The 17,405-nt window shown below is 44.4% G+C and overlaps 1 protein-coding gene across 2 annotated transcripts in view; it reads left to right on the plus strand.

Moving 5' to 3' along the window:
- The window catches only part of CERS2 (ceramide synthase 2), a 148,349-nt gene extending 131,220 nt beyond the window's left edge, over positions 1-17,129 (plus strand). For both annotated transcript variants that reach the window (XM_085639700.1, XM_085639701.1), the window contains exons 9-11: positions 4,602-4,708; positions 12,412-12,565; positions 13,247-17,129. In XM_085639700.1, coding sequence (XP_085495826.1) covers positions 4,602-4,708; positions 12,412-12,565; positions 13,247-13,375 — 390 coding nt within the window. In that variant the 3' untranslated portion in view covers positions 13,376-17,129. The remainder of the gene's footprint in view (positions 1-4,601; positions 4,709-12,411; positions 12,566-13,246) is intronic.
- Positions 17,130-17,405: the final 276 nt, after the last annotated feature.

Here is a 17,405-nt window from a genome sequence, read left to right on the forward strand (position 1 = left end):
CATACACTGCACCCTACCCACCGGGGTACTTTGGGCCTTCCTTAGGGGTGCCTGACATGTAAGAAAAGGGAAGGTTAGGGACTGGCAGGTGTGTGCACTGGCCAAGTCGACATGGCAGTCACAAACTGCGTGCAAACTCTGCAATGGCAGATCTGAGTTACGCTTTTAGGGCTACTCACATGGGTGCCACAATCCGTGCTGCAGGCCCACTAGTAGCATTTGATTTACAGGCCCTGGCACACTCGGTGCACTTTAGTATGGACTAACAAGTAAATCAAATATCCGATCATGGAAACACCAATCCATAACAAAATTTACACAGAGAGCATATGCACTTTAGCACTGATTAGCAGTGGTAACGTGCCCAGAGTCCGAAAAACCAACACAAACTGGTCAGGAAAAAATAGGAGAAAGAAGCAAAAAGTTTGGAGATAACCCTGCAAAAAAGGCCATTTCCAACAATGAGTAATTACTGTAATAGCCATTTATATAAACTTACTAATAAGTCTTTATTGCTACCCAAATAAACCCTTCTTAGCAACCTTAGAATAATGAAAAACACAGCAAGGTTCAAGACTTATGAGTTGCAGGTTGCTTGCAGCTCCTTGGGGCCTGGGTCATTGTTCACTGATCTCTAGAACATGCATTATTACTTGTGATCTGCAGGTAGCACAAAGAACTCTACAGCTGAAGATGCAAGTCTCTGGACTAGCTGCATAAAACACAAATCTGTGACAGCCATGTTACATGTTGTGCTTTGCAGCGGGCATATAACCTCAGCCATTTTATGGCGAGTCAAACCTGCGATAAGAATGTACACAGAACTCTCCATCACGTGCACTAACCATCAAATAGTAGCCTTCCATTTCATGGGCTTTGTAGCATTTTCTAGGTCCTTTTTGAGTTTTTAATTGCCCAAAAAGGGACTTTCTGATGCTTATCCCTATACATTGACTTTATTGCTTTGTTTTACTCACAAGAAAGTGTCACTCAAGGGGTCATACATTTAACAATACAATATCGATCACACATAAACTGCAGCCTCTGAATGTCACACATGAGCAATCTGAAAACCCTGCTGTACGGCTTTTAAGTCTGACCAACTATTGCCCCCTACAGTACTTCACTCTAGGTCAGACATTCCTTCAGACATCTAATCTCACACCTACAGGCAGCGCCACTCAAACACCCGCAAACCACGTATAAGGAATGGCATCCGCTCTCCTTCCTGGCAAACGGTATACAATGTACTGCCCAGCTTCCAGAGCCACTGGTTATGGTATCCTTGAGAAAGAATTGCTAGAGTATTGCAGTCCAGTGCAAACACCATGTTTAATCCATACCCCCTATACAGCGCCATGTTCCCATGTTGCGCTATAGGAAAGCGCCTCTACAGAAGCTGTGTATTCTCGGCCAAACAAAATCTTATCGGGTCTCTCGGGTCATAGGAAACCAGTTGTGCTGTAAAGCTGCATAAAGTTAAAAAAACTGAACCTGTATGATTTCAAGAAGACAAAGCTGGGCCGGTAAGCTAATAAGAGGAAATATTTGTGCCTGTCACGCACAAGAGCAAGGTCCATCAACTCACAAGAATAAATGTTTGTGTCTGTAAGCTCAAAAGAACAAAGAAATGGTGCCCCGAAGCCAGTGGTCTTCAAAATACTACTCTCGCCTAGTGTAAATAAAAAAAACTCAGCCCCCCCCCCCCCCCCAGAATGACAAATGCACTCTATTTTCTCAAAATTATTCTTATTAATTGGCAGCTCTGTGAATGTTAACAATTCAGATAATTCATCTAAGTTCAGTTGTCTCTTTTAAAAATGCAGCCGCCACACCCTCTTTGAAACCTATTTCACCCAGGACTTGGCCAAAATTATTGAAAAAAGACATTACTGCTGGTCCACCAAATATTTGCCCACTGCCGAGCTGTTTTCTTTCACTAAAACACAGCACTGTTAAACATTGCATCTGTCTTTGTTCCCTAAGACCATAATAAGTGCTCTTCTTGGCCAGAACCTGGTACCCGCGTAGAGATCAATTTGAGGCCCACTCCTCTGAAGATTCTAGGCCCACAGTGACAATGATTTTTGCATGTAAGCTCCTTAAGCTAAGTGTGACTGAAAGCTCAAAAGAACAAAGTTTTGTGTGTGCAATCTCAAAAGAACAAATGTTTGTGTCTGTTAGCTCACATAGACAAACATGCTTGTTATTATGTGCTTACAGACACATTTGTAAGCTCAAAATAAAAAAGAGCTCTGTCTAGAAGTTAAAAATGGCAAAGGGTTTTGTCTGTAGGCTGAAAATGTAATTGTTGGCTAAAAAGAACAAAGGCTTTTGTTTGTAAACTCACCAGAACACAGGTATGTCCAGTGCTTAATTCGTGCCAGTGGTTTCCGGTGCACTTATTAACATCGGCACTTATGACAGTCTGCCACATGGTGGTGCTGTTTGAGTACTTTAGAGATGAGCAGAACAACAGTTGTTCATAAATTCAATAAACATTAAAAACAACTAATACCTGTCTCCCAAGCCATTCTTATAGCTTTGGAGGCCTGGAATAGTCTGAATTATCACACTTGTAGGAATATGATGGTCAGTAGTTGTGTACCTACTGTTGTTGACAGCGCTGGGCAATGGGTGTTGCAATCTGCGGAGGCCTCCTGACGAAAGCTTTGGCACTTATTTGTTTACAAATTAAGCACTTGGTATGTCTAAGCTGAATGGAATTCAGACTGAGTGTCTAGAAGCAGTAGTGAACAGAGATTGCCTATCCCAACTGGACAAGCTGAAGAGAAACAGACACTGATTCAAAGATGCATGTAAACTGCCTGTATGCATCTGCAGCTGCAATGGACATATACCGGGTACTCATTGGTGGCAGAGCCCGTGGGCTCTAGTGGGGTCCTGGACTTGGCAGGTTCCGGAGAGCAAGTTGAGAGCAGGAGATCTGGTTGAGAGCAGGAGAGCTGGTTCTAGAAATCTTGAAATTCGAACTTCCACCTTGGCCAACCCTTGTGCAAAAGTTATTAGGATTAGATAAGGTAATGGCAAGACAAAGTTAAAATATAGGCCAGATCCGAGACTAAAAACAAACTTTTACTCTGGTTTTTTCAAACCTTCTGTAGTAAAACATTTCTTAACTAAATGTAAGTTACTTGTGGCATCAATAATGTTGAACTACATTTTTCTCACTAATTATTTAATTTGACTTGTATGCATTTTAAACTTAAAGATACTAAATTTAAACTTGGCTCCCACCAAGACATTGCCGGAGATTGAATTGAGTCCATTAACCGAGTAAAAAGCTCCTGGCATTCCCCCTCCTTGTAGGAATATGAAATGAAAAGGTTGGAGTACAGCAAAGCTTAATTTGAGCCGGTGGTTTCCAGTACTCGGCACCGCCGATTAGGACTGTCTGCCACGCAGTGGCATTTTCTGTCTAATATAGAGATGAGCAGAACACTTGTTTATTCATTCAGTATATATAAAAAACAATAATAATAAGTGCCGCACAAGCCATTCTTAAAGTTTTTAGGACGTGGAACTGTCTGAATTGTCAATATTTTATTGAGTGTGATGGTTCACAGTTGTATTGATATTGTCATTGGCAGTGCTAGAAGGGTCAATGGGTGTTACAAGCTGCAGTGGCCCCCTGACGCGGGCCCTGGTGCATATTTATCTTTTACAAATTTAGCATCTGGGGACACATCCAATTACTTTCAAAGTGAACATAAAAGAACAGTAAAGATTTGTCCTAGGATTGACATGTCCAATAATCTCAATTTATTGTTCTTTCAGGGTAGTCCCCAGTTGTTAAAGATGGAAAGCAGTCAGGGCAGTAGGTATATAGGCCAGTAGGGATACACCATGCAAACTCCCTTAAGATAAAGTACTGGGCTCTGGCCTCTAAGTGTGTGCACACTTGGTAAGAGCTCGCTCCAGACAAAGACCTATGGATGGCTGTAGAGGACCAAGGTACATGGTTGCGAGTACTGAATAAAAGTCTTATATATGAAGTTACCGGCTAAGGTTCGCGGATGAGTGTAGTGGACAAAGCTTCACAATGTGTATTCACTTGTGAGAGGACTGTACAAACATTACCGGACACGGGCCCCGGGGTTTGAGAGGTGACACTGACCACCAGGGCGGAGGATTGCTTGCAAAGCCATCATTCTGGATGAAAACTCTTCAGTGGGAGGAGGAGGAGTACAGGACCCACGTTCCTTTGGGATTTCCAGAAGGGGTATTTGTACAGCCACATCCAATGCAGTCTTTTTTTCCTAATAGAAGGACTTCACCTGTGTAAACAAAATGCAGACTATAATAGAGTGAATATAATGTGTAGCACAAACCTGGCTTTTGTCAGTTTCCAGGGAATATGTGCTTTTGGATCACTGCTTATTTCTTCAAAATCACCACATTTTTGGTTGTGAGCCACATGCAGCAAGTGCCGGATGAATAGGAGGTCAACCGTACTGATCCACCATTGGCTCGTTGGAGAGGGTGCAGCAACTTCCTTAGTTACAGAGGATACAGGTCAGTTAACCCTGGACTCCCTCTTCAAGGTGAATTAAATTTCCTTTTTTATTGTCTCTTTTCAGTCGGGGAAGATGTTTAACTACGCTGGCTGGAAGAACTTGTGCAATAATATCTTTGTGGTTTTCGCGATAGTCTTCTTCATCTCCAGACTGGTCATTTTCCCTTTCTGGTGAGTAGCTCTGCAGCAGTGTTTATACATATCCTTGTGTCAAATCATTAAACCACTCCCTGTCTGGATTCCCCCCTCTCTCCCCTCCCCCCCTCCCCCACCTCCTCTGAGCAATTGGTGTCTAAACCGGGAAAATGACCTTGATCAGTGGTACTTTTTTTTTTAAGTATTCTTTTTATTTGATTTTCATTCAAGGAAACACCATCCGTAGTAGGAGAGATCATAGTAAACACTTGTCAGTACAATACCAGACCTATGGAAGCCATCACGCTCCTGGTATTTTGCCGGGATGAATATGAACCTGTTATGTTCAGGTAGATCGCCCAGGTCAGAAATAGACAGTTTTCCCCTTCTCAGTATCTCTGCAATGACCCCCACACTCTGGTATGTTGTTTAAGGTCACTGGCACTCCAACCTTTAATCCAGGTCTAATGCCGATGGTGTTGCCTTCAGGGCCACCGACAAATTTCCATGACGGGTGAACCTTATCCCAGGGTACCAATTTGCATGATCATCCCTGAATGCCCAGAGGCAGAGAAAGACCAGCACTTGCATGGGCTCCAAGATTACAGAGTGAAGCAGGAGGTAAGCTTAGCAGGTGTAATTGGCTTCTACGCCATCTCCTGTTGAGATAGGGTTCCAGTGTTGGGACTACATGAGGCACTTCTGTGTTCAGCAAGAAACCAAGACACTGTAAATCTACCCCAATCACCATGTCCCCTATTGTCTGCTCCATTGAAGGAGCTTGCAGGAGCTAGTCATCCAGGTACGGATAGACGACCCATATCATGAAGTAGCTTCAACAGACTTGCCTTTATTTGAAATCAAAAAGGGAGGAGACAAAAGTGGCATTGCGAACCCTGCTTCAAGTATTGAAGGCACTACCGGTGGTCCCTACGTATAGCATCATATATTGAGGCACCCTAAAGATGCAGTGTCCCAGTAATCTCCTTGGCTGTCCCAGAAGTATGGGACAAAGGATAAAAGGTTGCACATGAAGTGCCATAAGTGGTTTTGCAAACCCTTTCAAAAGTTTAATTGGTCATTTCCCTGCTGCTTATTGCCTTGTATGGGGAATAAAGTTGTACTAATGAGGGTAAACTTTAGTCTAGAAAGTATTAAAATGTATTAAGATGGCGAAATAATGCTGCCACCGAATATTCTGCATTATGCTGCATACTATGCCTTTTCTGCTTAATTTGACTCCTTTGCCACATAATTCTGGTGGTTCTGCCCTAGACGAGCAGAAACCATTGGATATGACCTGCTGCTGGACATCCGCAAGCACCTCTGCCCTGCTGTAATCCGAGGCATCGCTGCTGCGGTTCTGTGGTCAACTGAACCATTACCTTTAAAGTCTCCCTGATTTGTAAAGTCCAGTTCTCATGATCTTCTACGATTAGGCAAGCAGTGATGGTAAAGCTAGTCGCTGGGGGGTATCGTGCATCGCTTTCCCCTTAATGCCTTTCTCACCTTAACTTCTAAATGAGTTCAGAAAAGCTTTGCGTCCAGAAAAATAATTTTACCTCTGCTGCCTTTTCCCTGTTCTCCACTGTCCAATCTAGTGCTTGATGCAATACAGGGAGACTACTGTTGAAACTGAAGCTTGACGATGGCAAGATGTAACATTGGAAAGCAATCTGTCTTGGAGATCTTTGTGGTTCAAGATTCCCTAACCGATATCACTCACTTGGATTCCTGTAGACCAGGAATCTGTTTTTCCTGGGAGAGGTGTGGCCAGAGCGGCTGACTCAGGAGCGCAGGACTCACAGTTCAATCCCCGGCGGTATCTCTGCTCAGCACTATGAGACTTGGGCAATATCTCACTTAATCTCCCCAATGGCCCCCAGCGCCTTGACACCCTGAGGGGTGATTATTTCACGCCTAACATATACCTGATTTTCTTTCCCCCAGGTTAATTGGTAAAAAGCAGAGCTAGACTGAATTCTCATAGATAAATTATAGATTTTTGAGGACCTCTTCCCACCCCTCTTTTAATGCTGTCCATTTCTTTAAGTTGGGCATATTCCTGTGGATTCACCAGGGTCTTCCCTGCCCACTTTGATAGCACAGACTTGGCCTCTAGTTGCTGGGAATGTGTGACCTCCCAGATCACTGCAACACTTGTTCTGTCTGGATGGCACAATTAATGCACATCATTGTACCTCAAAAGATTATGGCTTTAATCTCGTCATTAAGGAAAAGTGTCCAGTCATAAAATAGGCTCTCCCTCAGCTATACTATCTGTGAGATCCCTTTGGGTGATGATTGGGGGGGGGCAAGGAGCAAGTAGGAGGCTATTGGGCCTCAAGTATGTGGGTTGAAGGTGTTTGCATCTTATGTTCTGTGGCCTGCTCCACAATGGCTCTGCAGACTAGTTCAATTACAACCCTTCTGCACTTAGCTTTCGTGGTGTCGAAGGCGAGCAGTCGCAGGCTTCTCAAGGAGTTAGTGTCGGGGTGCTCGGGCTCAACAATTGCATAACAACATAGTAACCGAATGTTCATTCCAGAGCTTATCTTTTCAAGAAAGAAAAATTATTTAATACACAAAAGAACAAAATACTACATCCTACGCTAACAGAACACAATTTAGTGTCTCTGGTTGCTGGTATGGCAATGCGTACCCTTTACTGGCTATGTACTTCCTCTTTGATCCAGGCTCTTTTCCGCTTTATCTAGATGTCTTTCCAACTATAGAGTAAAAGGTATTAGCATGACTAAAACTCAGGTTCAGTTTGTATCCCTCTCAAATAAGTCTGCTCAGTTCATAATCATAGTCTGCATATGCGGTGGATTGGTTTAGGCTCCTGACTCTCTAGTGCGCTTGAACCCCCTCAACCAGATAGGTTGTGTGCTAGCTGGTAGCATCTTTAGGGGTTTCCTTTTAGTCCACCAGGCCCACCCTTGACAGTGCACCATGCAGGAGCGGGGGTGGCAGTCGATGCAGTCTCAATCTGACCAGTGGTGAGTGTCTATGCGGTTCGGACTCAGCGGCCGGCTCACACTGGAGCTGTATTCCTTGCTGGGACCTGATTGGGCCAGAGGAAACTTGTCGGTGCAGCCTCTTATGGCTGGTCATGACTTTGGCAGATTTAGCCCTGCATGGCTGGGTACAACAAGCAGCTGCAGCCTCCTTGGGGGCTGATCGCCCCAGGCAGTCATGTTCACACACAGGCTGATCATAACCCAGGGAAGTAGCATCTATTAACAGGCTGATCAACATAAGCAGGCATGGTCATGAACAGAACGACTCCTCGGCTGGCAGTTGCTGCATGCTAAGACTGGATCTGACACACAATCGCAGCCCTGACTGGGATTCGCCATTTGCGGTCAGGGTGAACACAGTTCCAGCTAGGAACCAACGCAGGGAGACTGTGGGAATCCGGTTAAGGGGGTTCTCCTTTAAAGTGTCCTTTCTAGCCTGCTCCCCAGGCACAACCTTTGTGTAAAGTGATGCTCCTCAAAGCTGAGTACTCTCTGAAATCTAGCGGTCACAAAAGAGGCACAAAGACGTATCATGTTTTTGCACCTGGTTGTCATTAGTCAATTGAAGGCGTAAGCCGGGAAAGACAAGTGGGCAGGCTACATCGAAATGTTTCCTCACCTCTGTACAAGAGTCTGCAGTCCCACAGTCACCCCTTCCATCCACCGAATTGCAGTGTTCATGAAGATAATCAGCAGCTATAAGAATAACAAAATGACGTTCAGGAATGTCAGCAATGCACTTCCACTGTTTGGGAGAACAACCTCACCTTCATCTTGTGCAAAGACCAGGCTTGTGGCCCACTGGCCTCCATTTCTGTGAGCTGCATACACGCACACTATGCAGGCACATGCATCACTGGGCTTAACACGCACTCCGGATGCTAACGCGAAGAACTGTGTAAGCGCATAGAAGCAGAACTTTACACTAGTGGTCCAGCAGGCCTCCACTCCAGTGACTCCAATAAAAATGTCTAGTCACTTAATTCTCTAAACATGTTTCCTCACTGCTCTATTTAGTAGCCCTAATGTAGGGACAGTAGCCCACTATCCCAAAATGTGGGCATGTTTGGTTTGCCCATCCGGTTCACAGGACATATCCAGTACTTACTCATAGTTGGGTGCAGGCCTAGCCTTTTGGGCACATGCTAGATTAGCATGGTGCCAAAGCAAACCAGCATTGGCAAAGCCAAATAGGTCTCATCTATGTGAAATGATTGTCACCTGGGCTCCCGTCTCTGTAAGACATGAGAACACAACATGAGCCTAGGAGTGCTTGTTTGCTTTGGCATCATGCTAATCTAGCATGTGCCCAAAAGGCTATCTGCAGTGATATCCACAGATTGGATTGCCTTGCCCAATGTACATGTGTTCATCTGTCAATACGGCACTTTAGAACCGTTGAGTTTTTTAGTTCGCCCAATGTTGATCGTACTCTGCCCTCTTGTGGCAAGTTGAGGAATTGCAACAGTAGTCTGTTTAAATACTAGTTTCGCCTGTTCGGGTGAGGTGTGTGGTCATTTGCATAATTTCAAGAAAAAGGATATCATTTCTGGCAAAAGAAATATGTCTGTGACTTCATGAAAGCCTTGGAAATTCCTTATTTGGAGAGAAGGATGCGCTTGGGTACCCTTTTGCTGTTTTTTTTGTCCCTCACAAGACCATATTGGCAGTAGACCTGGGTGGTTAACTCCAATCTGTTCACAGCGTTTTCCCCACTCTGTGTTCTGCGTAGAGCATGGAGTTCCGAAAACCTCCATGTAGTGGCACAGAGCAGAGTTATCTTCTCTCGCAGCTCTCCAACGTTAAGTTGGTGAGCAAGAGCAAGGAAAATCCAACGCTAGACCACCTTCCAGTGAGATTTCTCAACGCGGGTAGTCACTTCCGCTCACATCAAGAAACCTGCTGATCGTGTTGAGGAAGCGGCCGCTCGAGTAGAACTTCTACCCAAACGACAGAAATAAGTTGTGCCCTCTTACGCTGTGCATGGTACTGTTCGTGCTGATTTTACAGTGCAGGACAAACTCCCAATGCTAAAAATCAGCACAAGCATCGCGACTACCCTCACTCCGCTGCTTGTCGAACTCCATGGAGTGCAGCAGTTTTTTTGTCGCTTCCCGCTATGCGGAACACCGCGTACTCCTCCCCGGTCTAATTGGCAGCAGGATGCACCAAACCTTTGCAGGTATAAGGAACGATTACAATATGTTAAATAAGGTTGGCCATATAACGTCATAGAGGCAAAAGAAATATCCAAATGATATGTACCTATGAGTTTTAAGTTTAGGCCTTTGCATTGACACGCAGCTGTGTCTGTTTTTACGCTCTCCGCAACACTCTACGTTTATGGACAGGAAAGTTCGACGCACTGTACTTGTACCTCCGTTTCACACGTCACGAACGCCAACCGCCATATAGGCCAAACTAAAAGCATCACGTTTTCAGTCATGCAGCCAAAGGATGCCCAGGAATAAGAAGCAATCGTAGTGCTTCGGGGCCTGGTAAGATCTAGAAAGCGCTATGTACATGATGGAGATTAATTAGTTCACAACCCTCTAAGCGCTTTGGGCCTACCATGGGGTAGAAAAGTGCGGCACACATACCAAGTTAATCAACATTGGGGAGAGGATGTGGTCCGTCGGCTAGGCTGCCGACTTTGGTGCTGGAAACCAGGGTTCGAGCCTCGGGGTCGCGTCCACATCCTGTGATTCTGGGCAAATCACTTAATCTCCCCGTGCCTGAATGTATAATCTAAATACAGTGCTCATGTAAAGCGCTCCAATACCTTCGGGTCGAGTTCGCGCTACATAAATATGCAAAACAAAAACATAATACAATACTTCATGTGATCAATGGCTCATATCTGATGGAAATTACCAGGTTTATCTGTAGAGGAAGCGGGTCGATCTTCTGGGCTTCCGTCTCTGTAAAGACATGAGAACACTAGTGAGCCTAGGAGTGCTCATCTGCAGCGATATTAGCAGATTGGGCAGCCTTGTCCAATGTACGTTTGTTCATCTAGCCTTTAGACACTATAGAACCGGGAAGTTTTTGTTTTGTTTTTTGCTAGCCCAATGTTGGTCGTGCTCTGTTCTCTTGTGGCAAATTGAGGAATTGCAACAATAGTCTATTTCAATACTAGTGTTGCCTGTTTGGGTGAGGTGCGTGTGTGGCTTAGCCATCATGCAGTTTTTAGGTCTGAACTTTAAGATGGCTTACTTGTTTTGTCCCACCGGTTTTCCACAACAACATTCATTCTATACATACATGGAGGGGCCCGTAGTCAGCGGGTATCATCCTTTGTTCAGTTAAAATGGCACCTTCACCACAGCACATAGGAAGAGGATCAGGCCACGTGACCTGTTGGCGCCCTTCCCTTTAGGTGACTGAACAAGGTCACTGCTTCTTGTTCACATCTGCCTAACATAGTTCCTTTCTCTTCATTTGTAAAGCTGGTTCAAAGTGTGCTTCATTTTTTATTTTATTTTTTACTTTCAATTCTGGCTCTTTATAACTAACTTTAAAAAGGAGTGTACGTAAAATAAAGTGTTTAAATTACATTGCAGCTGCCTGTGATTTGAGTGCTTGGTTAGGTTCTGATTTTCTTTTTACCTCTTTCGCAAATAATAGTAATAATAATTACATGCGTAGCACTACTGAATATCACTAGTAAAAACAGCTGCATGTTTTTTTTTATTAAGCATTGATTTTGCAAGCATAAGGTAGACTCATTTGGGCGATTCCATATTTTCAATTTTTTTTTGTGGCATATGCTTCCATACAAAAGGAAAATAACCATCACACCAGCTTGCTAAAGCCAGTCCCATTTTTTTGTCAATGCTTGTTCCTTCCCTTCCCATCCATTCTCTAATCCCTCACACATTATGCCTCCTGGGTCCACCACATTCTGCTTCTGTTTCTCAAGCTCTAGTCTCACGCCTCACCTTATATTGTCTCGGTCTAGTTACATCCGTCTCTCAGTGTTCCCTCTGGTCCTGTGTGATCCCCTACACTCACTCACTCACTCTCTCTTTGACCTTCTAACCTGTCTTTGCTCCATTACCTTTTCCACCCTATTATGTTCCTCTGATTTGAGTAACCATTTCAGTCAGCCCACGTATAGACTTTGTTCTCTGTTCTCACAATCTGCCTAAGAGCTGTAATTCCATCTCTCATTCCACTGCCGTCAAAGCATGTCTTTCTTCCATCCAATATGCTGTCTGTCCTTGCACTCATCAGTGGCGATTGTCTGTCCTAGTGTACACCATGTCTGTACTCACTTTGAACTTGCATCCTATCTCTTTGTTCTGGCTAGGCATACTCCACTCTCATACAATGAGTTTAAGCACTTAAACTCTTTTTGTGTGACTTTTGTACTCTGCAGTCCTGTCTCCTTGTTCCTTCTGGCCATGCAAACAATCTTGCTGTCTGTCATGCCATTTTTCCGCCCTCGCGTTCTGTCCATATCACTCACACTAAATCTGACAACCTATTTGCACTCACAGTGGTGTGTTACCTATAAGTTGTCTGAAGTCCTGTATCCAGCACTCTGCCTCATGGCCTCCACTGGTTTTTGCACCTCCTTCCACTGCTTCTCCCCTCTTTCTCAGGGCCCTCGTACTCTGTCTCTCAGCAGTCCTACCTTGTCTGTTCCATCACAGATAGGATTTCTTCATGTATAATATACTGTCTGGCTTCACACCCCGTTTCTGTCCCCAGGATCATTCACTGCACTTGGGTGTACCCGGTGGAGACGTACGCACCATTCTTCGGGTATTACTTCTTCAACGTCATGCTGATGATCTTGCAGTGTCTGCACATCTTCTGGGCATACCTGATCCTATGTATGGTCTACAAGTTCGTCACTGGCCAGGTAAGTCCATTGCACAAGAAGCACAAGCGTGGTATCAAGAAGCCACTATACACATACTGTGTGTGTGTTGCAACATGCGCCCTTTGCAAATATACATGATGGGCTTATTCCACAACCACTTAAGTGCCTGGATGCCTTCGGGCATTTGTTCACGCTTTATAAATTGCCAAATCAAATCTAAAACACAAGAGGTGTCTATTTCAGAGTCTGCGCCACATACCTTGTACGTCATCCATGCACACCCTTAACACATGCGCTTGCACCTACTCATGTGTGACTAATGTGCAGTCTCCCCTCCAACCCCATGTACAGCTCATTCACACTGCATGCCCTACAGGTTGCACACTGTGCATACTCTCCTCTCAGTTGCATTTACACTTGAAGGTCATCAGTTCAAATCCCATCAGGGCCTCTGACTTTTATATTTGAGGTAGGTGAAATGAGTAAAATTAAGTTGCAAACGTCAAGTCATAGTGCAGCAGGCTGCGCAATACAGCCTAGATACTTTTTCACACTTTCAGTAGTTGTTCAAGCCCTAACCCCAAAAGGATATAGGTTCACTTCCATTACCCGGCACCTCATTCTGTGTTTTCTTCCGCTTTGGAAAGTATTATATTTGAGGTTTGCGTAAAATAGATATGAATAAGGCTGACAGATTTTGAACTAATTTGTGCCCCACAGGTATTGGAAGATGAGCGAAGTGACCCTGAGGAAAGTGATGTTACGGACGAAGAGGGCGAGAACGCCAAGAACGGCAGCCTGAGTCACAAACGCCCCATCGTGAACAACAACCATCACAAAGCCGAATAGTATATGAGGTGCTAACAAATGCAACAAATTGCAATCTCGCCATGATATGTGCAGGCACCCATGACTTGAGACCCATGAATAATGGAGAACACGACCTTTTCAACCCCGCAAAGCCGAAACACACCCATCAACCAGTACCCCCTGGGATATGGATATTTTGATGCTGAGGTGATGAACATGCCTCCCAGAGGCTTGGTGTGGCAATGACCCTAGTGTCTGGGGAGCACGCCCAACTGTGCATTGAATATTTCACTACATGGAATGTACAAAGATGCTAAAGGCCTCCCTTACCAGGATTGGGCCTTCTGTTTAGATCACCAGTTTTTTATACTATCGGTGCCAATAAGTACCAAAAGAACCAAGTGTCACCCACAGCCCTTCCCCAGCCAATCAAATCATGTAGTGCTGCTGTTCCAGGGGTCCATCAGGAACCGTCCCAAAAATCTACAGAAATTACGCGTGAAAGTTGCTCATTGGAAAAACCGAGCAGCGGCCACCTCAACCCTCCGGGGTGGCCACCAGCACATCTTAAGGAGGTTCACTTGAATATTTGTCCGTTCTGTGTATATAGAGAGACCTATTGTATATATTCTTATTGAGATAATTGTGATCTCGTCTACAAATCATGCTTTGTGTCTGAAAAACTAATGACATCTAAGATTCTTAAGAAAAGGGGCCTGTGTTAAATCGATGACGAACGTTGCCAAAAATGACTTTGCTTTGTAAGACAAGTGAAACCAAAGCTGGGGGTGCAGTGACATGAAGGCAGGTCACCTGACTGGAATCACTACATTTCCTCAGTTACTTGAGACCTACAGATGTGTTTGTGTAACTATACACAGGTAGATACATACATGTATCCATAGACCTAAGCATACATGGATCTAAATAAACATACAAAAATATATGCATCTCGATACATGCATAAATATTCACGTGCACACACACCACCAAATATATACATTCTACACCTATATGGTGGTGACTGTAGCACTGTCCACTTCCGGTGGTACCCTATGATGACTTCCACAGAGGGGTCAGAGGTTACCTTTCTGGAATTGTTGAAAGACTTAGTTCACCCTGTATATGAGAAAGGGTCAGCCTCTTGAGATCCGGGACCGCTAGTCTCTATGTAAGATATCACAAAATAGCATTTGTACTCCTTGTAACTATCAGCAATCCTTCATACCAAGTGTTTCTTTTATCTCTGGATCTGACTGCAAAAGGTCCCGAAGGGTGTGCATTGTGGAAGTCGCTGATGCCAAATAAAGAAATGTGCATTACTTCTGAGGTCCCCAACAAACACTGATGCCTTCTTAGGTGTCTTCTTGCCCATACTAACATGGTTGCCTTCAGATGTCCCCTGAATAAATGGCTGCCTACAGAGGTCTGTTCAACCCCTACCAAGATGTCTCCCTTCTGAAGATTACCTGAACAATACAAGGTCTCCTCAGGCCTTCAAAATACTTTAGAATATTCTTTTCTGAGGTAGGTCTGATAGGAAGCTGGCATCTCCACCCACATTCTTTGAAATGGGACTTCAACCTCTTTGTAAAATTGTGAAATGGCTATTAAAAGAAAGAAATCCTCTGTATTGCAAAACTGAAGAAGTTGTATGTGAGAAATTTATAGAGACCTCAACACAAGTTAAAACATAATCAAGGTACAATTGTATAAGTATTATAAAGAATGTTATTTTTTTTTCCGTCCAAACTGTTGATGCCAATTTATTGTTAAGGAAATCAGGCTGGAAGGTCTGTTTTTTGGAACCAGCTAATTGAAGAGAAATATAGGTTTTTGCAAGGAATGCTTGTGTTTAGTGTTCCATGTGATGTCATTTGAGTGGTCACTCTCCAGCCACCTTGTAAAAGTGCCTAGAAGCATAAGCCACCTTTGCCGTAACACTTTCACCCTCCTCAGAATATCCCACATTTTGTTTGGCGAGACCGATTGTAAAAAGTATGCAACTGATGCAGCCTTAGCTACCAGTGTATTTAGAAAGACACCTAGTGCGCATTCGTGAAGACTGATTTCCTTGGGGAATAATCTGGATTTGCATGAAGTGAGCATGTGTTGCCATGCAGGGGATCAGAAATGTTATGCAGTAAGTGGGAGGTGCAGGAGTACCTGCATGGAACCCTTCAGCAGTAGCATTCAACTTAGAAGGAGGCCATACTGTGAATTTGGTGCAAGTCTTGAACGGGAAGTCAGGGTTCTCCGCTTAAACACATTGCAGTGGCACTGGGCATATTCGGCTCCTAAATGAGTTGGGCATATGGAGACAAAATGGAGGCGAGTACACCGTGTAAGAAAAGCAGGTTGGCCTAGAACAGGGGTGTGCCTGGTACCACCCACCCTAGAGTAGACAAATTGACTTAGGTCTTCTGACTCCTTTGCAGAATATTGCCTGAAAAGGTGGTCTGGGAGTAGAAGGCCTGGCTCCTGCTAATGTCTGGGAAGGTATCACCCTAGTCTGAAATGGTCATCTAGCAAGGGTCAGGGACAAAAGAACATGCATGGCTGTGAGTTGGAGAGAATATTTGGCTAGACCTGAAAGGTGAAAATTGTGTTTCACCAGTGTGGAGCCTGGGACTGAAAGTATCCTGTTGGCCATGGAGCCTCAGAAAGGCCTATTCCGTAACCTGGACCCTGAAACTGTGTCTCTCCAGGCCTGGATGCTAGGTTAGTCTCAAGTGTCAGGAGTACCTAGCTATACTATAAGATTTCAAGTAAATGTGCTAGGTTTGGAGCCCAAGATGGTGTCTGACTGAGTTTGTCTGAAAAAAGCTTGGATCCCCAGATTATCTGGGAGTTTATGCAGGTGTCTTACTGGGCCTGAAATCTAATGTTATGTTGCTTTGAGCATGAGAGAATGTCAAACTGATAAGGTAGCGCAACAATAGGCCTTGAGTTGAGTGAGTATAAGCCTTGTCGTGGAGTAATAGGCACAGAGCCTTAAATTGTGTCTGATTAGACCTATAACTTAACCACATGTTTTCCAAGTGCCCAATCCAAGAAGATCTCTGACGAGGTTTGGCACATGTGAGGCACCAAGACTAATAGGCTTGGGACCTTATAGCACCTTAGGCTTTGTCTAAACCTTGCTTTTCGGGGAGAGGTGCTCCTGAAGCCTTCAGCTATAGAGGTATCTGCGGGCCCATCTTTCACCATAACCTAGGTTCTTTTTTTTTTTTTTTTTTTTTGCAGTGTTTAGCCTACAGTGTTACCATGGGTGCAGCAGGGTCTGTGTACAAGACCTCTGGCATAGTCTGGGCCTTTGGGTGGGGGGGGGGGGGGGGGGGGGTCTCTGCATGTAATTCTATACTCTGGTCCATGGACTGTGGGTCTCTACAGAGCTGCCCTTGCCAGGCCTTGGTGGTTGCATATGGAGAATGTATCCCTCAACTTTGTCTCCTCACGCATCTTTTATTCTGTGTACTAGAGTTGGACTGACAGGTCTTCACAGTGACCTGTCAGCTTTTTGTGAACTGAAACAACCCCTCGTGGCTTTGCCCGGCCCGCGAGGCATGGCCCTCCACCGCCCGCGTGGTCCGATCCTCACCAAGCCCCTGACAGCGGACCGTGAATCCTGTTTCCTTAACACAAAAGTATGTCTGACTCTTGGGTATTCTTCTTGCTCTGTTGTCATTAAAATCAATGGTGAACAAGAATGACGTCACTTTCTTTCTCAGGCCTTTGAGTTCAGTATTGTTAATAATTTAACATTTGTATAAATAAAGATAATCACTTTTTATTTCCTAGTTTGGTGATTTTTGTTTTTCTGAAAACAAAAGAAGACAAAAAAATATTGGTTATTGTACTTATTTGTTTAACTATGTTCTTTTCTGCGGCGCAACCACATACTATGGGCGTTAGCGAGGTCTCACAAATGACTTAAAGCCAGAAGAGAAGGTAACAAGACTGTATAAACAAATAATTTAAAGCTAGAAGCCAGTGGGGCCATGCAGTCAAATGAGATGTGGCATGGGATTTCTAGGGCACTGGTCCTCCCCTCTCTCTCAGCAGGTCA

This window comes from Triturus cristatus, chromosome 12 (assembly GCF_964204655.1).
Source record: "Triturus cristatus chromosome 12, aTriCri1.1, whole genome shotgun sequence".
NCBI lineage: Eukaryota > Metazoa > Chordata > Amphibia > Caudata > Salamandridae > Triturus > Triturus cristatus.